We start from the raw sequence: 26840 nt of genomic DNA on the forward strand, positions 1-26840 counted from the left end.
ACACACAATGAAAAGACCAATAGCAGGTAGTAATATCACAGAACACGAATTTGTTAAATGCATATATACAATCACAGTGACTTAGTTTAAAACATTCACCCCCCTCCTCCGGTATGCCTCCCTGACCCCTGAGCTTTGTCCCGGTTTTCCCTCAAGAACTCTGCATACAGTTTATTGGTTAGGACAGTTTGTCTCTTTATTTGTGTTGTTTGCATGCCCTGAGGCTGCCAGGCATGTGGCGCGATGGACTCCAAATTTTAAATACATAAATACCTGAAAGGGAAGGTAAGTAAGTAGTTAGACCAAAATTCCACAGAAATATCAGCCCATACATGCAAAGTCCATCTCTAAGTTGCATGGGACCTTCTACAAATAGTTTTAAGAAGTGGGCAAAAGTTAGGAGGAGGGTCCTGTGGATGTGAGGAGGGATCCAAAAGTCAGAGGACATACTATAGTGAATAAGACTTTCAGCAAGAGGTTTTTGCCAAAGCCAAACAATGGTTAAAATATTTAAAAGTTAGCAAACTTTTAAAGGGTAGAGATAGTAGGGCAGTAAATTATTGCTACAAATGACCACCCGTGTTCCAGTTTTTCTCCAGACTTGGCAGGCGTTGGAGGTTCACCTGAGGTCGCCTGCGGTTGGTTTTCCTGCCTTTGGTTCCGGTCAAAGAAGCCCAGGAGCTGTGGGTGCAAGTAAAGTTCCGGTGGGGTACAGGAGTTTGGAGCAACCTCTTCTCGATAAACAATGCAGCAGGCACTGGTGCAGAACTCTTCAGGATGGTCAACAAGATGCAAGAGCGCCGGTTTCAGGGTCCTTTGCACGGCAACCTCAGGGGGATACAGATGTAGAAATCTGTCCTCTATCTCGAGCCCCATTGATGCTAGGATGCCAAAATCTTGCAGGAAGGGGTCTTGTAGGACAAGCTGAAGACCCATCGAGTTTGGACTGAAACCAGGAACTGCGTCGCTTCTATTATGGTAGACCAATTCGAAGTTGGTCAGTCCACTGGATGGTTCAGGAACAATTCTGAGGGCTCCAACTTGATAGGTTATCAGAAGACGATGAAAATTGTTGTTACCACCACTGCTATGGGACAAAGCACTGATGAAGGTCTTGTTATATCACTAGACAAATAGGGCTCTACCAGGATCGGTCCGCAGCTCTTTTGAAGTCTTCATGGCTATGCAGGATACTTGGCTTCTTGCAAAATCGCTACAGAATGGCTGCAGGACTCCTCTTCTTCTGGGAAAAACTCGGGTGAGCACAGAAACTCAGCCCAACCTATGATGATCTGCCCCTCACTCGCTCCACTGTTGGTGAAACTCATACATACACTCCAGACATACAGAAACCAGTTAGTGTATTGGGACCAGGCAGTCCCAACCCACTTCCTGCCCTAGTCCATAAAAACCAAGACTTTCCCAGGGAAGTGCATGACCAAGAAAGTAATTTCCTGGCCTGGCAAGGAAGGAGGAAGACCAACAAAAAAATGCCCTAAAGAACAAGCGAAACCCTTGTGGCACGGCCATATTAAGACACTAGCCGCAGTTAGTAGCCATATGCAGTAAACACGTAAAGCTAAAAAATAAAATGCAGTAAATATATTGAACATGTAACTGCTGCCACCAGCTTTTCTTCAGGCATATTTTAAAAGTAACAAAAAAATCCTTTTGTGTAGCCTAGGGTCCTACAAAAGAAATCCCATTGCACTGCCTTGGAAGATGCTTTGTGCAATGTAAAAAGGTTACCCAAATGAGCAACAAAGTCACAAGACTAAGGGAAACATAGTTTCCCAGTACTGACCATCTGAAAGACTAGTCAGTTTCCCCACATCATATGAGCAAAAAGCCAGTGGAGTCACTACAAAAACAAAAGCAAAACGTTTGGGGTCCATAAAATATGGAGGAAGGAGGAGGAGTGGAACGAGGGAACGACGAACAGCAAAACAGTGCATATACATAGTCCTCATCAGTACTCAAGTTTCCACATAAACAGTCAATATTCCTGACCCACTAGCGCATGGCACAATGCACTCCCTACAATAAATGTAGTGCCAGAGGGATAAAAGCAGAACTTGAGGATCCATTCCCAAATGGCACCAAAAGGGCAAGAAAACATTTAGGCTGATGTTACAACACACCTAGGAAAAAGCTGCAGTGAAACCTTTGTGATACAATGTAACCAAGTATTTCACATTGCTGGCATCAAATGTAATCATTAATGCATTTAAATTCAAAGGCCTGTGGTAAAATTCCACTATTTGGACCTAAAACTCCATGAAACCAGCAAGAACAAATTGACAAAGGAAGGCAGCCTACCAACAGAAAGCAGTTCATGAAAAGGCGATGGTGGTGGGTGACCTTGGATGTCCCAGGCAAGCAGGGTACTGGAGTCCCAGTACCCTTCAGGACAACTTCAGTTCCCAAAACCAAGAATGGTTACCCAGGCGGTAAACACAAAAAGCAGCTGTAAACCGGCCCAGAAAAAGGTCCCAACACAGAAGTCCCAGTCCAGCCAATGAGCAATACCATGTGAAGGACAAAGTAGTAATGACAGCCAGCAGACAGAAATTAAGCAGCAGCTTCCTGGTGCCATAAGCCTACAGGAGGTAAGGAAACCTGCTAGCTTTCAGGTAAATATGAACAGAATTGAGTATAAGAACATGGATATCGCATACAAGCGGGCGCTGGCCCAAGCCAGCCTATCCGTTACACAAGAGGGTTGCCACAAACAAAGTTTTGAATGGCCAGTCGATCACGGCTGCCCTAAAAACCATCAAGCACCCACACGCCAGGGTGTAAAATGTACCACCTGCCCTAGGAGTTGTATGAGCTAGCAGGTCCATATACTAAAGGGTTGCAGTTACAGGGTGACGTCAATCAACGAAAGGGATGTCCCTTCGAGTCCATACAAGAAATCATGTTTTTCACAAACTGAGTGTTTTTATAATGATTTATTTAGTATTACACCAACTTCTTTTTCTTTTAAAAACACAGCTTAACAAACTATAATGAAAGGGACCCCCACAATCTTAAACCGGCCTCCAAGGTCTTTATCCTTCAATGCTCCAAAGTCTGATTGGGTTCTGCTCCCTTGATCTAGCAAGAGGTCCTGCTGTAATTCAGAATAACCACATGTCAAGTAGACACCTCTCTGTCATTATTTGGATTTCATTCTATAAAGGCTCTACATTCGTGACCTAGAAAGTAGTGTTGTTGGTGACCGTTAACTATATATATTTTTTAAGAACTAACCTTGTTACATAAGTAATGTCTACATTTCATGTCCACTGTACCATAAAACTAGAAAAATATTTTTCTAATTCTTGTACTCCAACTGATCACACTTTGCAGTCCCAAGTTTCCAAGTCTGAATTTGCAACAAAATATGACTTAAATACAATTTCTTTCATTTGCTCTAAATAATAAAGGCCAAAGGTGTGCATACTTTGAATAATTCCTCGATGCTGTCCTTTTTATGTCTGGAACTCCGATTGGAGATAGTAGTGGAGAGGTCTAGGGCAACAGGGCTCTGCTAGTACCTCTGAAAGGGGCTCTTGTGTCACTAAGGGGAATGCTGAATGTGCCATTAGTGGAGACTCTGTAGAAGGCTGTTGGCAGGGGCGTTGGTTATGGAGCTGTTAACGAGTACTTCATTGATGATGATTCTTTTTTCTCAACTTTTTATTGACATTTTTAAACAGTAACACATTCGAATATGAATGTATTTTTATCAGTAGAATAAGGCCATCAACTGGTGTTCCACTGTCAGAGCTGATGAATTTCTCCTTTCACAATGTTTTCATTTCTGTGGGTATGATCCAGTGTACATGATTTTGTTGACAAGTTGGGCTCAGATAGAATTCTTCCTCCTTTTTCAAATGACTTGTACTTGCTACTTTAGGAGCTGATTCTGGTGGGTGGGGAGGAGCGGTGGGATGCACAACATTTATTTATATGCATCCATCTATGATAAAGCAAGCATGTTCTGTGGCTAGACTGGGATTTTGGTAGAGCCAGCCTAGCCATGTCATACTGTGACATAACTTTTTTTTATGGGAATTTATAATAAAGCAAGTATGAGTGTTATTATTACCTGGCTAGACTGGAATTTGGGAGAAGCCAGTCTAGCACTTTATTACTGTGGCTTCGCATTTTTTAATGGGCATCTAGTGATAAAGTAAGCATGAAAAGTATATGTTGCTAGACTGACATTTTGGTGCAAGCAGTTTGGACATGTTTTCTTATTGTGGAATGTCATTTTTATTGCAAGGCCAACATGAGTATGTCGTTACACTGGGATACCGCCATATAGTTGCAGGGCCAGCCTGGACATGTTTTCTTATATTATCTTTACTGGCATTAAGTGCAAAGCAAACATGAGTTGTTCTTATTTGGGAACTCTGGCATATATTAGTGCAGAAATTATGGACCTGTATGGCCACAGCCAGCATGAACATTTTTCTATACTGGCATATATTGTGGGTAAAGACATCATGAAAATGCGTTGGGAAATGCTCCTGTGCAATGTTGGTAAGTTGCACCTATTGGATTTTTGGATTGAAGCTGCCCTACAAAAACAATAGAAAACTGCCTGGCTTTTTAACCAATTTCTCACAGAGTGTACTTTTTAATTCACCATTTTAACCCATTATTCAAAAACATTTCTCAGGGGGAAGACGGGGGCGAGCGTGGGGGAGGAACTTCCTGAACTCCCTTTGGTAGGTTGGAGCTCCGTCGCCACGCTTGGCCGCTCTGGACTATATTTGGAATAAATGTTTATGCCCCTCCAATTACAAACTTCACCAGCCACCACTGGATGTGTGGCTTGTGGGTGAAATGTATGAGGTTGTGCATGCATGACCCGGACCCTGGCAATTGCCGATGGTGCATGGACGGTTCCTTGAAAGTTTTACTGCTATTTTTGGGCAAAGCCAACATGATTAATGTTATTACTTGGTGGAGGGTTTGGGGTGGGGGTTATAGCACAATGGGGCAGGTAGACTGTACATTTTCTTTCTGTGGTATAGCATGTTTTAATCACTTAAGGACCAAGGCTATTATGACATGTTCTTACATGGGGAGGGTGAGGACATGTGTGCACTCAGCAAGTAACTGTCTTCTTATTGTGGCATTGCTTGTTTTACTTGCGTTAAGAGCAAAGGCAACATGAGTGTTCTTACATGGTGGGTGGAGGCGTTTGTGCAGTCAAACAAGGAAATGGTTCCTTACTGCAGCATTTCAGTTTTACTGGCATTAAGGGTAAAACCAACAAATCAATGTTCGTACAAGGGGATGCTGACATATACTGATAGAGCCAGAATGAACATGCTTTCTTATTGTATTATTACTGTGCGTAATATTACTGGCCGCACAAAGAGTTGGCTGGTATATTTGTTTCTACACAAGGTGAAAGATTTCAAGTTGGATTAAAATACATACGTTCACCTAGTGCACTGCATGGTGTGCCCCTGCAGCAGCATGATCATCATGTGCATTGCACATGCATGGTGATCTAGGCCAGCACAGAGTGTGGCATGCTTTTATTGCTGTTCGAGGTGGCGGAGGTTGTCCTCACATTTCTATTGCACCATGGAGTTAGGGTGGAGTTGAGTGGGGCAGGTGAGAGGTGGAGTGGAGAGTTGGGGAGGGAGTATGATTGAGTAACATCGGAGTGTGGAGGTAGTGTCGGAAGAGCGATTAAGACATCTGGGACAGAGGAGAGAGAACCAGGAGAGAAGGTGTTTGGAGCTGGAAGGAGAGTAGTTGTAGGTGGGTAGAATAGCGATGAGATACAGGCATTGGTACATCAGGGTATAAAAGGACGGCAATAGATTAGGACTTGAGTGTCTGGAAGGCACAACTCCACAAGCCATTTAGAACGAACTAGAAGCTGGTGTAGGCCCCACTTGGGACACCCCAGAGGGAGGCTCAATAGATGAGTAGATTACCTTTTAGACCCCCAGGGACAGAAAGACATAGGTAGATAGTAGGGATAGCAACAGGAACTAACCTGAGGAGTACAGATGCCTGGGTTAGGGAAGGTATTGCTTTCTCTAGACTAGACCGATCTGGATGGACCGTAGAGCCTCTTTCACAAAACCTTTGAACTGGCTTACCTTTGAACTGGCTTTGGGAGTTGGTGTGTTATTAAGCTCACCTGTAACACTAGACCAAGGGGCCGATTCTGAGGTGCTTGCAAATGTTAGAAAGTGTTCCTCCATGAAGGAGGAACACTTTACTTACAAACGCCATATTCTGATGAAGAAAGAATGTGGTTCAGGAACATGAAAGCTTCAGCTTTTATATGTGCCTGATGTATGGCTTGACAACAGCCCTAGCGACCATTAGAAATGCAGGAAATCCACATGGAGGGGATCAGTAGCACTGATTTAACACGACAGAAAAAGGAGCAGAAATACGGTAACTTTGAAGTGCCGTTAAACTCCACTGCACACTTTTTCCCTTCATAAGCAATCAATTTCTTAGACTGCACCACCACTTTTCTAGTTTAATGAACGTTTAAGAAAACATTCTTAAAATAGAAAAGTGCCAGTCTATTAAAGGCTTGAAATGTCACTGGAGTACATGTTTCCCCCCACAACGTGCAGTCTTTGGCAGCTTTTGCTGCTGGAAACCACGACAGCTCCCCTCCCATATTTTCACCCACCTCACAATGATGGTGCTGGAAACTGGAGGGTAGAAGGTCTGCTTTCTACACACTTTTTTTATCACCAGCTCAGAATCAGGCCCCAAGTGTCTCTAACCTTATTCACCAACTAAGTTATCCTCTTAGAACCCTCCCACAGGGCTCGCACTCAACATATCTCCTAATAGGTCTTGTTAGGGAAAGCCTGGCATATATTGCTCATCAACATTGTAATGAAAATAAGCACCACAAATGTGTCTTTCGTTGGGGAGTTTAGCAATAAACTTCTTTCTGACACAGTTCTCAATTTAAAAGTGGGATTTCTTGTCTTTCGGTAATGATCCAAGGGTGTGAGGGACTGAGATTTGTTGATGGAAGAACTGTGATCCAGGCAAGCAAAAGCATCCGCTCTCTGCACAGATGCAGCCTTTACAGGAGCAATTGAAGATAAATATCTTTAGTGTATAACATGCACTCCCATGTATATGGAGTAAGGAATCTGAAGATGCTCTTCCTAGTGCCTCTCCTCGCTCACTGAATAGAGCTGAATGAACTGAAATAAGGTGAATAGGCTGAATATTAAACTCTTTAATACTGCATTTTCTGATCCCAAGGGTTTTTAACTTGATGAGCAATATTCCAAGCATGTGATTCAATGAGAGGTCCTGTTTTGAAGGACTGCAGTTATAGGTAAGTGGCTAATTAATCCCAAGTCATTACAGGTCTTGTTGGTTACAATTGTGCCACTTTTAGGAAATATCCTTACTGTTGAAAACTGCAAATCTTCAAAGCTACTCCTTGAAGAGGAGTTATTGCCATCTTCTAACTTCATTACCTAAAGCTGGTCACTGTGTGCTCCAAAGCATTTTTGAAGTCTTGTTCCTATGTGTGCTCAACCATATAGATAATCACTGTATTGCACTTTCTTTCACATGTTTCAATCCATAAGAATATCCATGCTTGAAATGTTAATAGATAGAATGTGGGCTGTAATAACAGACTCCTTCTCGATTAATCTTCTCCAGGACCCTCTTGAAGGAAGACTATGGTTACATTCGTGCCATCAACGTTTGGGGACCATTTGTCTTGATTGGCGTTTACTCCACCTCGCTCTCAGCCTCCATGAGTACACTGATAGGAGCTTCCCGCATCCTCCATGCTCTTGCCAAAGATGACCTCTTCGGTGAGCGATCCTCCCTAATCATAAGTATTTCATCACTCTTTCAGTGTTGTCACTCTGTCCATTTACTAACCCATCCCTCTAGCTCAATCTCTTCCTGTTTTGACCTTTAATGTTTACTTCCATTTTGCTAATTTGCCTGAATATCCTTGTCTTTGGCCCTCCATCCCATTGTACCCCTTTCCTCTCAAGCCTTCTTTTCCTCCACATCCATTCATTTTCTCTTTCTGCCAACACCACTGCATGCCCTACCATGTAGTAGAGTTTTATTCGATCTGTGTTGGGTAAGATTTTCATAGCAATGATAAATCTTCATGACCTGTGACAACCCCAGAATGTTTTGTTTTACTGGTGGATTATTTTGCCTTATACCTCAGTGAGTGGAACCTTTTTAGGCGCTCACAGAATCTTTTACTCGTTTTAGGAGTGTTTTTTAGACTCCCCATAGTTTCTTTTTAATTGTATCCTCTTTGACAACTTTTGGTACATACTGCCTATTGTTGCTTGGTTGCCCTTGTGGCTTCCCTTTTAACTTTCTCTGGCTAACCTTGTGAGAACTACAGTTCCCATGGGCAGAAAGAGTATTTGGATCCCTTTTACATGTTATTAGGTGAGACCAGCACCCCCCCTAACCCCTGACCTTATGTGGAGTGCTTGGGAGATGCAATGTATTCCCTTTCTCCATTTAACTCTAACATTTATGTTACCATCACAAACCTTCCTTTAATGGCTGGTGGCAGAGAACCTTTTTATTAATTCGGTGCACCTTTACTGCAGGCTTTTTCCACAGCCCACATGGGTGCTAATTTTACCAAAACGGAACCGGTCTTCTTCTTTCGCCATTTCAGCATTCCTTGTCCTTTCTTGTTCCTTCCCCTGACCTCCAAGGCGGATAAATCCTTTGTGTTAAGTTTATCTTTGACAGGAATTCTGTGGATTCCCCGCCCAGGCTCCAGAGTGCCTGTGAAGGCAGGCAGCGAGGGAGGAGTCCAAAACTTAGCAGACCTTTGTCTTCCTGACTGCGAGAATCCTGTTCAAACTGGGAAGCTGGCTGTCCTGAAAGCACTGCCAACCTCCCCAAGTTTGAATGTTGCAAGGCTGTTTGATTGGCTGGGTTCCTGCATAAGAGTCTGATCCTGGAAGCTGAACCACTGGCACCGAAACTGAAACGCATGATGAACAAAACGCAGCTGCGACGATTTCCAGTGACCGGAGAGCCTGCTATGTAACCGAAGCCTGCTGTTACCCTTCCTTCCAATCGACCTGGGGACACCGGAAACGACAAACCCAACCAGAGCCTGATAAGACCCTTTAGACTCAAGAAGACCTGCATTTTGAGCCATCCCACGTCGTGCTGCGACCTTGCACGGCTGCAATACCCTGGGACCTCAAGCCATTGTGCAGTGCCTGAGTGCCCGGATTCTGAATCTTTTTGAAACTTTGTGGGAATCCTGCTGGACTTGCGGAGATGTTAATGGAGCCCGAAAAGTTCCCTCACCAGAGTGCTGGGCGTTGCAAATGATGAGAATCCAACCAGCGATATTCAATCTTCATCTGGCTCCTGAAAAGGGCGCCAAAATTACAGAGTCCTCTGCATCGATCCTTGCTGAAAAAACCCATCTAGGGTCCTATCTTCTGTCTTCATGATGTTTTTGGCTGCAGATCCTGAAGTCCACCTGCTGCAAACTCTTCTTCTGTGCTGAGGTACTGTGCTGGCTTGGGTATTACTTACCTCAAGTCTCTTGTGATTCCTGTGTAGCTTTGAAGTGTTTTCTGTGATTGGGAGTCCTCTCGTCCAGTGCACCAAGGCCCCTGCTGGAATCCTCCTATGGTGTCCTCTCGGAAGTCCCTGGACCCTCAGCTAACTTTGAAAGTAGAATACTTACTTGTTTGAACAGTCTTAGTGCAGAACTTTGAACTTTTCCTGCAATTGATCCCTATCTCACCCTACCTACAGCTGGCTCCTAGCACACTAGGATCACTCTTCTGCCTCTGAGAGAACTCATGCCATAGAATTTGGAAGGGCTGGATACTTTAAGGGGTCTGCCTTGAAAAGTAAAACAAGTGTTGAAAAGTGTACGTACTTAAAGAGTTAGTTGGTAACTGTATCTCTGAGAGTGAACAGTTATAAATGTTCTTACTTACCTTAAAGTGTTCTGCTACTTGTAAAAGTATATGTAAAGTTATTACTTACCTTAGATATGTTCTGCCATTCTGAAAAGTATATATAAGTTTTACCTACCTGGAACAGCTCTGTGCCATTCTGAATAAGTGTATTCAAAGTCTTACTTTCCTTAGAAACTGTCTCGCCATTCTAACAGAAAGCAGGTTGAAAGTTAATTTACTCACTGGTGAATTGGGTCCCCCTCTTCCTAAAAGTACTGCTGTTGGTCCCACTGTACTATTCCTGTTAGGATATAAATGTATGAGTGTCTGTCTCCAATTGGGTCTTGCTTCCCCATACCTGCTGTTAGCCTGTCCAGAATATGTCTGCCTTAGGTTATATTGATCCTTCGGTTGCTGATGGCTCCTTGTAAAAGTATATAGGTTTTTTCCTGCCTAGAATAGTTATGTGCCATTCTTGAAAAGTGGTATTTAGGTGTAGTTGACCTTGGTATGCACGGTGCAATCCTCAATTAGTGTAAAAAGTTCTTACTGATCTTAGACGGTGTTCCACTGATCTGAAAAATAAGTGTAATTGTATATTGCACTCCAGCTCCCCTAGAATAACTGTTATCCTAAATCAGAGTTATAGGTTTTTTCTGTTCCTAGAATACTATTTCCACTATTCAGAAAAGTATATTGTCCAGTTGATTTACTAAGTGATTGCTTGCTGAGAGTCACGGTACAGCTTCTAGAAAGTGACCTAAAAAGTAGCAAATGTTTTTTACTCCCCAGAGATGGGTGTGATTTATACTGAATGTGTATGAAAAGGTTTGACTAACCTAGACTACTGTTTTCTAAAAAAGCTCTATGCTTTGGTATGTGTACTTTATAGCATAGTGTTGTTGTTTTTATAATGCATTTATATGATCTGTGATGGTCCTTATTCCCTCCAAGATTTATCTGGGCCTACTTGTATTTAAATAAACCTTTTGTTTTTACAATACATGGTGTTTCTTTGGACCATATTTGTAATAAATTTAATTTGTACTGAATCTACACCCCTCTCTCCCTCCTAAGATAAGCCTGGCTGCTCTGTCCACGCTACCATGAACTCAGCTTGTACAGCCTTATACTAACAGTGGGGTCTTGTACTGTCTCGGTTGAATGGTTTTACTAAGCCCTTAGGACTTCAGAAAAACTGTCCTAACAGTTCGTCAAGGGCTACAAGACAACTTAGTGTTATTTTTCAGTCATCCCTATTGTTCAGAGCTCCTTGTGATCTCTGTCAACCTTGAAACAAACTACCTGTAAATGTAAAATGAACATCAGTCTTTTTATTTTATTTTTTATTTTTAAGAATCTGGAGGTGGGTGCCATAGTGACCTGCTACGTGGTTCTCTGTGCCTATTGCTTTCATCGATTTCTTTCTGGTTGTTTGCTGGTTCTCCCATTGCCAAGGTTACTAGCATTGGAGATCCTGGGAGACAAAGAAAAATAAACGGGCCCGAATGATGCTATGCAGGCATGGGGCAACATTGGTTCTCTTGGCAAGCAAATGGGCACGGGGAAGGAATAGAAACTGGGGTCCTCCCTACTAACCCAGGTAGGACCGGCTCTGGTGTAAACCCCAATAGGTTTCCTACCCCCGGCTAACCAGGGTCTCTCTTAACCTGACAGGGACCGATCTCTGGCTCTGACAGACTGGTCATTCCCTGATATAGAGAAATGTTTGGTGGCTGTCACCCTTTCATATTGGCTCTCTCTCTTTGGTCTGACGGGCCTTGCGTCAATCTATAGAGGGCAACTGCTGCTCCTAACTTCTTCATGCTTCGGTCCTGGATACATGAAACATTTTCCTATAAGACGTTGCACATTGTGCCATGCGCAATGTCTGGCATATTCTCGGCTTGCCAGCGGCTTACAATATGAGTATGCCTTCCTCTACCTCCCGATCCCTCTAGCACATGTTCCCACATTTTCCATAACCTTTGCGCCTCCTCATTAAAACCATGACCAATATAGAGTTTGCTACATTTGGTGATCTGTTCACAAATTCATTATTTTCCACTATTCATGAGGGACAATGGATTTTTCATTAGTTGCATCGACTTTGTCTACAGCCAGACTTGGATTGGGACAGAGTTCAAGATGACTCTAGATGATATGGGGTGTATATTTATCAGCCGATGTTGGGAAAGGTTTTCTTTGTTTGCTTGCTTACTTGACTCTTTTAGGCCCTTAAAAACCTTTGCTTCACTTCCCTTGCTTTTTGCTCACTATCATGAGGAAACTGATCAGTCCCTAAGACTATCAGTAATAAGAGATTTAAAAAAAGGCAGAGGGAAAGCGTTTTCCTGGAAGTCTCAGCTTTCCCATGGCAAAGTGGCAGTATATTTGTTGCCGGAGGTAGGCGCTGACACGGTCTGGTCTTAATCAATATCCTGGCCAAGTGTCTCTTGCTGGGCAGATGTGGTGGACGGAGGCTGTCCATGATTTGCCAGCATTTGCCAGTATGAATGGTGCAGATCAGTACTATTGGTGGACTTGGAGGTGACGCTGACAGGAATTCTGGATAAAAGGACGACTCCTGCAGCCATTCTTGAGATAGTTATTTGAGCCAAGGCACCTTTGAAGAGGAGCATCTTGCTGAAGACCCAGAACTACCGTTTCAGTCTACCAACCAGCATTGTCCACCAAGAAAGAAAAAGGTAACCTTAGAAGTCGCTGAACAATTTCAGTACCAATACTGTTTAATTATCATCCATTATTCATATACATGTTATAAACAACAACAAAAGTAAAAGCTGTAAATATTAAAGCTATTCTTATCCGAGTAAGATATCCCTTCTTCAAATACCCTTATTCTAATGGAAAACTAAAGTTTTCCTTGGTTACAACTCTCCTGTGTGTTCTGTTCTTAACACATGCTTTATACACAGAATTCCACGCGCGTTTCACTCTAGAGATTTATTAATTTGCATGATCTAAAGTGAGCTTCTTCAGAGCAGGCAAACGGTAAATGTAGGTATTTATCAGATTATTTACATGATGCCTTCATCCAAAGCGCGGTTAAAGAGCTCTGGCAGTAAAGCGAAGTAGAATGACCATGTAAACGTAAGACAAAAGAGAAAACATGAGGCATAGAGTAACACAATCACAAGACTCAAGCTTAGAAAACAGCATTGTGTGGGAAAGCAGTCTGCAAAAGCTAAGCCGTAAGATGTTTCTTGAACTGATTTAGGTTAAAAACTGAGGGAATTTCCAGAAGAGGAGAATTCCATAGCTTGGGAGCCACGAGTTGGAAGGAGCAAAAATGAGAAGCTGCACAGGGAGTTTGAGAGGAAAAAAAGAAGAAATTGAGACAGAAAAGAGTCCTATGCGGGGTAATATAAAGAAACAAAGGGCACATATAACCAGGGCCCAAAGCATGAACACATCGGAAAATCCAACGGAGAAAAAGAACCTCAAACTTTGACCTATAAGAACCCAGCTTAATAGGGCTAAATAAAGGAGGTCCTAGATGGGAATTTAAACAAAACCAAATTCTGACGGTAGAATGCAAGACCACAAAGAGGGAACAAGCGCATAGTTGGCTAGACACTCGCAAAGAACCGAAGTTAAGACACAATAGAACAATGGTTTGCAACAAAACTTTGAAGGACGAAGATATTACCAGGTGACGGATTTTCTTGGTATTACAAAGATGAAAAATAGGCTGAACGACAGAAGCAATCTGGGCCTGTCTGGAAAAGGAAAAATCAAGGATGAAACACATAGTGCAGCATTGATGCCCATTTGGAGTGTGGAAAAATACATTGAAGTAGGTAAAATAGATTATGGAGTAGTGGAAAACTAAGATCTCCATTTGTTAGGGTCAAGACAAAAGGTCTCTTCCTAGCGCTGCCTTGTTGCAATTTATTTTTACTGTACTTACTTTTTTAGAAGTGTAATGAGTTGGTGCTATACATCTGAATGTGATCTGATGCTTCAGGGCATCTGACCTTCTCCCTGTTTAAAAATGAATTTCGGTCGGTGGGGACGCTGACGAGCTGACTTTGTACCTGGGACATCTCGCTCTTCGGGTGGCGCGCTACAGGACAGACTACTACACTCTGCTACGTTTAGCGTCCCTGAATGTGTCTTTTGCCATTAATGTACCCTTAGTGATTTTACTCCGCAGCAGCACATCCTATGTAGTGGGCGACTGTGGGTTATTAACCTTTTCAGCCTCTTGTTACTGTGTGTGTGCCTTTTGAAGTTGGCGACTGCGGATCTAATGACTCTTGTGCCACGCACGTGGCTTTACGTACGTTCTTCACCTTTTTTGGATAAAAAGACAAGGCCACGTCCGTGCCTGGCTCTCCAAAGTGTAATTTACTGTATTAGGAAGAGACTCCCGCGATTTTGAATTCTCTTGCCCTAGTTCAATCAGGGGCCACCCGGCAGAGCGTCTTTCTTAGTTTAAATCAGCCACAAGTAAGCTATACAAGCAAAATAATGCCTGCATCTTGTCGGAAATACCTGCTGCGCTCTTCTCTTCTGGGACAGAGTGTGGCTCATACTTTGAAAAAGCAAACTGCCAAGAAGGTCAACCAAAACTCAGCTGGTATTTCAAACGCCTTGAACGAGCTGAACGACAGTGGCGATAACGCCAGAGGAAAAATAACTCCTTTCCTGAAAAAGACCATGCGGCCTAAAAATACAGACTCGCTGCTACAGGCTAATGCAGAAATCGGGTGTAACGCTATCACACTAGCTAATTAATCATTAAATTCACCAAGTGAGCAAGAACTTTTTGAGGCCGGCCTAGCGCTGCAGGACGAAACTAACCAGTCGGAACTTGGAATTTCAGCATCAAAAGACAATTAAAAAAATACCACTGCAGGAGGAGAAATGACATCTCACTTGACTGATTCCTCTGATATAACTGCTATCACAATGGATGCTTATGCCTCGCAACGACAAAAAGATGATGACAATGACTCCTCCGACTCGTTTTGTTCTGAGATTCTGGACACTGAACCTGAAATGTTGAATACTTTAAATGCTCTCATCATGTTATGCAAATCCATGTATAGGGAGCAATTACTTTGAAAAGCTGAACTCTAAAAAGCGATGGTAATGTCCACTAAAGTCCAGGCCTTAATGAGAATGAGGCCGGTATGCACAATGTATGTAAATGTAACCGTCAAGCATCCTCCACAAAGAACCTTAATGGGAAACAAAAACAGAAATGGAACAATATCTGCCCATCCTCTTAGGCGAGCAATAAACAAAGTCCCACGCACAGCCAGAGTACAGGGGAAACTACCCCTCAAGAAAGTTTAACAAATACAGACCCAGAGCCTATTAAGAAGGGGAATAAGACTCTGGGATACATTACTGGCCTAAATTTAACCTTCTCCAAATTACCCCCCATTGGCAGATTACAAAGTTTAGAAACCGTTAAAGGCAACTTCTTCTCCTCCCTTAAAAACACTAAAGATACCAATGAAGCAGGTTGGTCTGGAACGATAACCCTAGGCCATAGTGGGGATGATTGTAGTGGATACAAACCAAAGGGTCCCATAGTAGGTACACTTGTGCAGTGTTCTGATAAAGGATCTAAACCCCATATTCATCTGACAGAGGAAGATGCCCCCTACAATACTAAAGTAGATTTACTCTCCATCTTTGCAGGCACCTCATCTAATCCGATAAAGATAACTGACTTGTATGCAACATCTGAAAGTCCCTTTTTAAACAGGCCACATTTTCTTGAACGTATTCACCGCCTCCCAACTTTGAGCAAAATCACCACTACGGAGCCAAAACAAGTTAAAATTCCATGCTCCATTTGGGGACCCAGTTGGGCAATTTTACACTTTCTCTCCTGTTATAACAGAACTTGTGATGACACAGGCCCCAAGATTTCTTGCTAAGGGTTATGATTTTACTAAGATTGTTAAACCTTCACCCATAGAAAAAACAAAGGATAATGGGACTAAATATGACAGCAAATCCCCCTCGGATTATTATATAAGTGATAGTTACTCGAGTGATGTCAGCATTGCAGTCTAGAGAGATGACCAGGGAAAGACAAGTTGGAGAACCTTTTGAGTACATGGGCGATTCAGAATGACCCCTTAAGTCGCTGCCAACTCAACTAGTGATTAGGTCCTGGAATACTAGGTTTCCACTCCTTCATGACAAACCTGTTAGGAACTCAGACTTTCTTGGCGGCTGATATTGTATTGTTACAGGAGACCTGGGTTAGAGAAATGTTTACAAATTGACAGTTATGTCTCTTTCCAGAAGTCTGCCCGCAACAATAGATGTGGCAGACCATTCGGGGAGTTAATTACTGCTGTCAAATCACCCTTGAAAGAAATTGAACTTTTCTCTGATCAGCACTCGGTACTGGCTATTGAGCTTGAGGTGGAAAGGGAAAAAATAATCTGCAAGATACTGTTGATTAATGTATTTTGTCCTCCAGGATGTGATACTATTGAGAACATTGCCAAACTATATTGGTGGTGTTGGGGAGAATTCTCAGAAATGTGCCAATTCTCTCTACCTTAGAGACCCCCAGCAACTTTGCTGGATTTTGAGGACTTGATTTTTTTTAACCTGGAGAGAGTGAGACCCTTTTCCCCCCACTCTAATGTGTTTTAATGTGATTTTGTACACTGTGTTTCTTTTGATTGTGGAGTCTGACAAACTCTATAGGCATCAACTTTCACATTGTGTCACACCGCACCTTCAGTGCAGTGGCACAGGGAAATCTTTCAGATTCCTCAAAGGTTTAAATACTATTCTCTGGGATAAACTCCTGTTTCCCAGAGCAGTAAAGTGAAATTGACTTTACTTATATTTGTAACTTTCTAGACCAAGCACACACTATCTTACAATAGGGTGCTGGAGGGGTTACTTAGTATCCCTTTTGTCTAGCTTCTCATGTAACATTTTTGTTAGCCTTTCCTCGCTGAATGGCTGGTGGCAGTGGTTTACTTTTTACTACCATTATGGGATTTCACCGCTGGCTGCGTTCGCAGCCATGGTGAAACACCCATTGATGCCATTTTTATCAAAATGGACCCGGTTTCTTTTTTCGCCATTTCTTTGTGCAAAGGTCCTTGAGATTTACTCTGCGTGCCAAACCAGGCTTGGTCCCTTTGTTTGTTTTGCCTTTGTCGAGATTCATGAGTGAAGCCCGCCTCTGGCTCCAGGGTGTCTGGTGGGGGCAGTATGCAAGGGAGGTGCCCGAACCTCCTTGTGCTTAGTCTCCTAGGAGACAGGAATGCACTCTTAGGTGATTGGCTGGCCGGCCGGCTCCTGGCTGGCTGACAGCTAGGCTGGAATGAATGGGAGCAAGCTGCATAAAAGGAGAGGCTTTTTGGCTTGGATGGCAAAGTCGACCACTGGACAAAGGAATCCAAAGAAGAACTTGAAGACGGCTGCTGCAACTCCTAGACCGTTGGTTTGCCCAGTGAAGCCCTGCTGCTGTGCTGAAACTCAAAATTCGTATTGACAGAGAATCAATGCATGGATGACTTCTCACTTTGAGTTGGTGAGACCAATCAACTCCAAAGTAAGCCACCTGGACATCCTGGTCGAGTATCCACTGCAGTTACTGCTGGAACCGGATATCAAGGGGAGAGGAACACCAGTTTGTGTGCGTTGCTTTTGAGCTGGCCAAGAGCTCCAGGAAGATTAATCCCCCCCCCCCCCGGACTCCCAGGAAGCAGGACTGACTGAGCCTGAGCCCCCTCAACAGAGTGCAGGACCCCAAAAGCAAGGAAAGCCCTTCTCGACAGCCGGGAACCGCAGTGTTGCTATTTGCGGTAGACGTGAGGAGCTGAACACCGAACAGCCACTTGTTTGAAGTTTGCCGGTGGCGAGCGGTGACCGTCCAATTGCAGTGCAGGAGTCCCCAGAAGTCCTCCCTCTTGTCCCCACTGCTGAGGCCCAGGAACAGTGAGATCTGCAGAACTTACCTCTTTCTGTGTAGCCACGTGTCCCAGTTAGTCTTTCTTGGTTGCATGTGTGGAGTTGCTATCGGCTTCTTTACCTCACAAGCCTAATCAACTTGTGGCCCTACTTTGATTGCTTCTATTCTCCAAGACGTTTTAAAACATTGGAAAAGACTTTCTACTTACCTGCAAGAAGAGCTTCAGTTGCCTTCATTTTTGCTTATTTAGCATTGGCTGGCCTGACTCCCTGAATGACTCTGCTCCCTTCTGCTCATGTGTTTTGCCTTCCTTCCAAGAAAGGTTTAACTGACTTTGCATTGGGGGGTTGTATTGAAAGTACTTACCTACTTAAGAATAACTGTGTGAAGGCTTGTTTTATTCTGAACTCTTCTCTACTACTCCCAAGGATATTCTAAATGCAACAGTGATATATTCATGCCAACAGCACCCTAGCTATTGAAGTCACCTGAGGGTGTAGGTAGTGCCTGTGTGACATCCCAAATGGGTGTTTGCTGATTTAGAAAACTAAGAGGCTGTATTTTTTAAGTACATTTGTGTGTTTTATATTGCTCCCTTCTGAAGAAGGCTAACTATAACTGACTGGTTAATAAATTAATAATTGTTTACTCTAGAAACTTTGTGTGTAAGATCTTATTTGAATACTTGTCACTGTAAATCTCTGTGTAACTCCCCTACAGCTCACATCGACCCCTCTTGAGATAAGCCTGGCTGCTCAACAGGCTACCAACCTGTGTAGTACAGACTTATACCAAAGTTTGTGTTCCTTTTGTCAGGAGGTCAGGGTTGTTGTAGTGCATCCAAAGGTTACTGCATACAATCTTGCCTAACAGGTGTGATGCTAGATAACTGGAAGGCTGCACATCCGACTGGAGTCTGCTATGTTATGGGAGATTTTAATTTTAAGCGCCCTTGTTTATCAGACAGAAAAGTTACTTTATATTATGAACAATCTCGGCACATGGGCAGTTGAACCAGGGAAGGAGTAGTTGGCCCTTGACTCAAATCCCTGGCTGCTCTGTAAGTCTCACCAACTGCTACAAGTGATCAATACTAGTGTTAAGGATGTTTTTTACACTTGGATCAATGGTCCATCCTTCTCCTGGATAGACCTAATTTTGACAGATTCTCGGGGTTTTAAAATGCTAAATGGCTTTAAATGAATCCCTAAAACACTGAATGATCATGTTGTAGCAGAATGTTCCATTAAGGTAATAGTAAAAACCCAAGGCAAATCAATGATGGGCAATTTAAGGTAAACTCCCAAGGAAATCGTATTAGTTGGTCTGAATCCAATATACAGAAAATTAATCAGTTGCTATTAAATGCCCTGTGTACAGACTCTATTCCCTCTTTTGAAGATCTGGAAACTTTTTTTACCATAGAAACATATATGGCCAATTGGTTATCGGAAATAAAAAGGAGCTGAGATCAGATATACAATGGGTTAAGAAGCATGTGTCACAAGTCTAAGCGGAGAGTACAGGGCAGAGGCTATATCTCACCGTGTGCAAGTAGATTAAGGGAGATTCTGGAGACAATGCTAGAATATAACAGATTAAAGGTACATACTAAACTATTAGTTGAAACGGGTATTCACAGGAACTGCAGGAGCAGGCTGTAAACAAAGAGACAGAGAAAAGGCAAAGACAAGCAACTACGCTGGGCAACTTGGATTGATCAGAAATAAGGGTGTACTGGAATATGATAAGGGTTCTCCAGGGATTAAGGAAAGCCCTTGGAATAGGTACCAGCAGATTACTTTTAACAGTCCTACAGTAAAGTCATGACTTATGCGTGCCGAGGAAACTGTTGTACTCAGTGCAAGGGTAAAACTGAAAGACCATATACTGAGGCAGGTACGACTTCAACGGACTTAGTGAAGGCAACAGAAGTCTTCCCTTATCTGATCTGAACAGAGACCAACCCAGGGTCACACTGTAAAACGGATTCAAGTGGAGACACCACAGTGGACCAAGATGTATACAAGTAGAAAACAGTGTTGAAAGAAATAACCAGGTACAGGACAGGCTAGGATATCAGAAGTTGGAACAGGCAGGAAGCAAGGCAAGGAGCCCAGAGGAACAAGGCAGAGGAGTGTGGCAAAGCTGCCAGGCAGGGAAGCCCAGAGGATAAGGGCCGAAGGCAGCAGAGTGCGGCAAAGCTGTCAGACGGGAGCCGAGAGGAACAGGGCTGAAGGTAGTGGAGTGCAGCAGACTGTCAGGTGGGAGCCCAGAGTAGCACGGCAGAAGGCAACGGCGTGCAGCAGCGCCGTCAGGTGCGAGCCCTCAGGAGCAGGACAGAAGGTACAGGTGGGAGCCCAAAAGAGCAGGGTGTAAGGCAGCGGAGTGTGGCACAGCTGCCAGGTGGGAGCCCAGAGGAGCAGGGCGGAAGGCAGCAGGGTGTGGCAGCTCTTAGTAGCTTGCTGCAAACAAATGTATTTAGTATGCCTCCTCCAGCCCTCTGCCTTTTGGACAGCATACATCTGCTGGTTTAACCAAAAAGCTGTAATGGAACATGCAATTAGATTAGTCCAAAACTCCAGCGGTAAAACAAGGGAATAAAGGAAGAGGCGCATGTAGCGGTGCTGGGTGGCAGGCGAGCAGGATCGTGACAGCATGTGCAAGACTCTTATGAGCGAAGTAGCGAGTTAAGTGAAGTAAAAACATGCTTCAAGAATTGGCATAGAATGCATAGGGGGACGGTCACTTCAGCCCAATGGAAGAATATGTATACCATCTTGCTAAACAGCGATATGCAGACATTTTGGCACCTTTTCAATAAATTTAACTCAAGCACTCACAATGTCAGAGAAATTAATCCTATATCAAGTATGGTATGGAAGGATTATATCCTGTCATTATACTATAGACCGGATATTATCGAAGACAAAGCGGGATACCAGATATTGTGTGATTAAAAAAATGTTTCTCTTTCACAGAAGATGTTAAGAAAACCATTGCCAATCTTAAAGCATCCAGAGCACCAGGACCAGATGGGTTGCCAAATATTTTGTACAAAACAGACCCTAATATTTGGCCAAAAGTATAATATGTCCTCTTTTGTGAGATTATAAACGCAGGTTTTATCCTGCAGGTCTTGGCAAAATGCACTCTTAATTCCAATTTATAAGAAAGGTTCTAGGGATTCTGCGGCAAACTATATAATCCTGGTAATGATTGATACTAGTGCCAAGATTTTTTGTAATCTACTTCTTAGCTATATCAACACTTGGACTACTCTACAAAATATATTTTGTAACCAGATTACGGGTTTCTGCAAAGGTTTCAGCACCCTATCAAATATCTGGATTTTAATGCATCTCATACGCAGCACTTTTCTAACATAGAATCATGTTTTATATATTTTTTAATTGATTTTACCAATGTTTTTGATACGGTTGATAGATTCTTTGGGACAAAATAGAGAAAGATAATATGCACCCACATATTCTCCACTTTGCAAAATGTTTGTACTGTAATAACAGCATACACATTTGAATGAATCATGAGAGCACACTTGGTGAGAAGGTGGCAGTTAATTTTGGCTTGAAACAAGGCTGCACTTTGGCCACCACATACTTCAACCTCTTTATTACTGCACTGGAAACAACCTTTAGGAAATGTAATAATCATCCTACGTGTGTGCAAACCTATCTTACTTATCACCTGCTTGTCATGCGCGGATGACATTATCCTCTTGGACCAAACTGCTATAGGTTTACAACACAGCCTCCCTGCCTTGGAGAGCTATTCTATTACTCATAACCTGCAATTAAACTCAATAAAACTAATATTATAATAGTCAAAGCCAATTGAAAGAATATAAAAAGATATATTTGAGTAATCCAAATGAGCCCCTAAAAGAAGTACCAAACTACTTATATTTAGGAACATTAATAACCCACAAATTGAATAAAAAGTGTTTTTTTGAAAATTGTTATGGCAAAAGCAACTGCCAAATTCAAGGCCATAAGAACTTTTATTTCAAGCCCGGGTGGTTATTCAATGGAAGGGCTGGTAAAGTGGTATAATGCATGAATTGTTCCCAGCATATTGTATGGTTTAGAGGTTTTCAGTGTTAGGGAGACATTCTTGAAGGGATGCTATCGAATAATGCTCTAGGTCTATCACAAGCGGTCATGATGGAAGCACTTTGCTTTGAATTAGGGCTTACTTCCCTCTCAACTAAGTGAATGGTTGCAGCATGTGCCTTCTATGTGAAATTAATGATGAGTAGGGTCAATCTGGAATCTGCCCATGTACCCTTCTTGGACGGTAATGGTAACTTAGTTTGCCTTCCTGCTTTAAGACAATGGCATGGTGAGATTGTAAAGTTTCTGGAAGAAATTGGCTGCACCTGCCAACCAAAGGAGAACCTGGCCACTAAATTTGCTGAAATAAATAAAAGGCTGGAATTTGGGACCGCAACAAGTGCATGCTGCATCTGGCAGGGAAATCTAATTTTAAGTTATCCTCAAGGCAAGCCTTTCTGGTCAACTCCATTTGTACCTCTATGAAAAACCTACAGAATTGCAAAGTAAGAAGATTTAATTTGTGCCCAAGACTTAATCAACTCCCAACTTTGGCCAACAGAGGAGCGTGGCTCAAGATTCCTTTTAAAGATTGCTTGTGCAGACTGTGTGCCTTGGAGCCTGAGACTGCCAGACTTCTATTAATTGACTGTAGTAAATTAGCCTTGGTATATGAACAGGGTTTCTCTAGACGGTTGCAGGGCATGAACTTTATTAGTACTGACCAATTCTGGGCTATGGTGTGTACGGGTAATAATTTGGTCATGTATTTTACTCTATTTTATATCTGGCAGGAAATTGTGAAGGTTTTAAACAAATCACAACTTTGCATCCATATGTAATCAGATTGATAGGATGCGTAATATCTTTAGGAAACTGGATTGTAATGTAATGTATGGTATTGTTTTTATATGTGAATTTGTTATAGTTTATATTTAACCAATAAAACACAATACATTTTTTAAAAAAGAATTAAGCAATAAAACCTTCACACTAATACTATCAAATACAGGAAGACATCCACCATTAGGGATTCCAAGTAGAACCCCTACACTTCACCTTAGACATTCAAGCAGCAAAAGTGTGTGTGTGTGTGTGTGCGTGTGTGTGTGTGTGCGTACGTGTGTACGTACAGTTGGTTTGAAATGAGTAATCACGTAAATAAGTAATCAAATAGAAACATATAGTTAAAACAGTTATGATCCTTAACTCTGGTTAATTCCAGCCCTGAGATGAAAAGGTGCCTTGTGTCTTATTCACCAGTTCAACAACATATACTGTTCAAATAGGTTTACTATTGGATTGAGTAATGCCAGTGGTTGCATTTAAGTGTTCCAAAAGTTAGAAAATGTAAGTATCTCTCTCATTACCACCGCACAGAGATGCCCAGGGGATCCTTGACTAGACCAGAACATGGCAAAGGAACAATAGGGCCAGGACTTTACACCCATGTAACCATATGGAGAAGAGCAGGGGCAAAAAGCTATGGTAACTTACCTCCCTTTACTCCCATTTCCCAGAGACCACTTCAGAGGTTCCAGGTTACATTGGGCCCACTTACTCCTGTGCTTGGCCTTTCGAGAGAGACCCAGGGGTTGTGGGTGTAGAGGTCATTTCGGGAACCCAAGATTTACTTTTTGTCAATAGTGGTACATGCATTACAGTTCCAGAGACAGTCCAGCTGGTCACCCTTCACAGAAAAGGAAGAAGACTTCTGCAGAGCAAGCAACCTCAGGATACCTCTCAGGAGAGAACAAGGGTGGATTGAACAGGAATCACCATGGTCAGGCGGCGACAGGTGATTTTTGTGCAAAGGAATAGTCCCAGCACAGCTTCTGTTGGAACTGGAAGGCTTAAAATACAGAAACACGTGACTTGTAGTACATGTTGAAGATCCTTCAAGTTCGAAGGATTCACTCGGAACGGTAACGGTTGCAGCGAGAGAGCCCAGTGGAGAGCTGGTCAGTCCTTTGGGTGGTCCAGGCACACATTTCCGAAGGACCAGCAGTCATGGATCCTCAAGCAGGGGTTGAGACTGGTTGTTTCCATAGGTCATGGTCAAAGCACCGGTCTCTTTAGATCAGGACAAAGGAGCAGGGCTTCACCTGGACATGGCTGGAGGCAATGCTGATCAACTGCAATGGTTGTCTCTGGTCTTCAGCTGGCTCCAATTCTTCGTAGGCGTCTTGGATCCCATGATGATCCGTGTAATAATAGTCTTAAGAACAGTTTCCCCCAAAAACGAGCACAAAGCTAGGAAAGTAAATTGGAAGGCTTTAATAGCCTCCAAAAAGTTAGGTCGGCAACCAAAAAGAAATTGTCTCCCAGAAGTCTATGCGAGAAAAGCAGCAAAAAGAAAATCTTTCCTAAGACCCCCGTCTAGGTCCTACATTTACTATGAAGTGTGGATTTGTATGATTTACAATACTGTGTCCCAGAGCTTTGGGAATACTGTGACTGCGTTGATTATTGGTATCTGGGGTTCTGAACAGGATTACTTTAATGTGTGCTACTGTTGTCTAGGATCCCACTTTCCTTCCACCCCTTAGCCTATATGTACTGTCTAGCACCACCTAGTGGACTTTTATTTTAGTATTAGCAGTGGGTTGGTCTTAACTGACTAGTACTGATTGTATACATGCACTGTATTTTTACTATGTGCTCTTTTTAACTTGTAGTACTAATATTACCTGATGGAGATTTAATGTATAATTTTTAATAAAGTGTATAGTTTTCAGCAAACCAGTGTGAGATTTTCTTTTGTTACCCTGCTCTAACTGTACTTCACTACCAGCCCTGCTCATTCCTGGGGTTAAGCCGGACTCCTTTTTTTTAAATTTATGGCTACCACTTCAGAGAGTCTAATCTTTCCTTTTGATGAGAAACACTTTTTCTCCAGAGGTGTGCAAAATTTTCCCAAACAGAGGCTTCCATTTCCAGTGTTTTGAATTTATCTGTTTCGCTATCAATACCGCATCCAGGAACCTCTGCATTTCTTCTTATGAGACATCACTATCGTCTGTGCACAGCTCACAGGAACAAATCTCCAATTCCTTGCACATATCTCTTCAGCTCTGTTGTTGTACCATCCACTTTCTCAGTCACAGCTACCAGGTTTTTTAAGCATGTTGATTGGAGTCGGTAGACTGACAGTTTAGAGGCCTTCTCCTCTTCCTCCCACTAGTTTTCCTATAACACACTTCTTTTCTTTTGTGTAGTGTAGTTCTCGCTTATTGCATGTTTCATCTTTGGAAGGTTGTTGGGTCATGCTGGTAGGCTCCTGTTAGCCTCTTTGTTATTTTGATATTCTGCAATGAACACACCCTTTCATTCTCTTTTGTGGAAGGGTATGCCATAACTAACTCTCCCTCCCATGAACAACTTCAGGAAATCCCAAAGTATTGAGCAACTGCCCGCTGACCCTTCATTGATCAGTATATACTTGTTGGTTTCGACAATGACCCTGTTTACACTACGTCAGTTTATAGGTCATTATTGAATCTTTACAGAATACTACTAAAGCATACAGTCATGCATACATTTTTTTTTAATTGTAGGCCTTCTGAAAAATGAATCTTAACAAATTGTATGACCTCACAAAACACTGATACAAATATATACAGTCCCCATAGGTTCAAATAACTTGATTATTAAAGCAGTAAGTATTTTAGATGCAGTCAATGATGGAACCAGATCACAAGACAATAACCTATCTTAAGAAAAACAAACTCTAAGATGAATGGGGCCTTCTGCCCAAAAGCAGAGGAGCCAAAATGTTACTCATCAGAATGGAGCCTCTGTAGCTAAGTTCAATAGGCCTGTCTAGGTGATAGTTTAAAAGTTCTACAACAATTTTACCAGAGGCAAGTATGCGTTTTCTTGTATTCCAGACCCAAGCTTACCAGGGGAAGGGTACTCGACCCAGGTTCAAAGACCAAAAGATGAGTGGAATGTAAAGCGACTTGATCCCAATCTTATCCTATGGAGGACAGGGGGGGAGACAGTTTGACTAAGTTTACTTACCCCCGATTTTGATTTTCCTGTTGACTTCTTGGATCGTCTAAAGGCTCAATCTTATGCCGTTGGTTCAGGTGAGAGGTGCCCAGGAGATGCAGATTCAAGCATTCTGCCAGTCGGGTGCAGTAGCATCCTCTGTCGATTAATAAATGCAAGAACCACTGATGCATGTCTCTTACAGACGCTTCACTGGTTGGAGGAAGGCGAGTTCCAGCGACGGTCTGCACTCTGGCGACAATAGGCATCCTTACAGTTACAGTTGCAGTGCCAGAAGCATCCCTTAATTCTGGGATGCTGGAATTCAGGGAGGCAGCAACTTGTGGTGACCACCGAAGTTCTGGACTCTAACGCAGACGCTTCTGGCGAGGTAGCCCACGAAAAAGCAGGTCTGTCCTCCATGCAGCCCAGGGACGCTCCTGAAGGCTCAGAAGGTCAGGATCCTTAGGAAAGCGTTGGGACTAGTTGGTCCCACTAGTTTCCAAGGACTGAAGCACCATTCAAAGTCTTCGGAGATCAGAGGGGCAGGAGGGCGTCATTGGGCTGTATACTGGAAGGGATGCTAGGCAACTTCTCTTCGAATCTTCAGCAGATTGCTCGTCTTTGAGGGATTCTTGGCTCCAACGATGATCTGAAGACATGGCTGCAGAGGTCCTCTTATCCAAAATCAGAGCTGGAAGCAAGTCAAAGCCCACTAATGGTAAGGATCTGCACCATTCAAACAGCCAGTAGTTGTCCAATGACGGACAACTACTGATTTCATGTTTGCCCCACACCTATCTGGCACCAAGGATGTGCAGTGGGACTAGACCCCCTTCCTGACCTCTCTCCCTCCCTCTCTCACACACACACACGCACCCACCCACTCCACCATCCCATGCCCCCCCC

General features: G+C 42.9%; 1 protein-coding gene across 1 annotated transcript in view; it reads left to right on the forward strand.

The window, feature by feature from the left end:
* Positions 1 to 26840, forward strand: part of SLC12A9 (solute carrier family 12 member 9) — a 681455-nt gene that overhangs the window by 393346 nt on the left and 261269 nt on the right. Inside the window, exon 8 of the mRNA XM_069646063.1 lies at positions 7675 to 7832. Within this exon, the coding sequence (XP_069502164.1) occupies positions 7675 to 7832 (158 nt within the window). The remainder of the gene's footprint in view (positions 1 to 7674; positions 7833 to 26840) is intronic.

This window comes from Ambystoma mexicanum, chromosome 1p (genome assembly GCF_040938575.1).
Source record: "Ambystoma mexicanum isolate Mex_15411 chromosome 1p, UKY_AmexF1_1, whole genome shotgun sequence".
In the NCBI taxonomy this organism is placed as follows: domain Eukaryota; kingdom Metazoa; phylum Chordata; class Amphibia; order Caudata; family Ambystomatidae; genus Ambystoma; species Ambystoma mexicanum.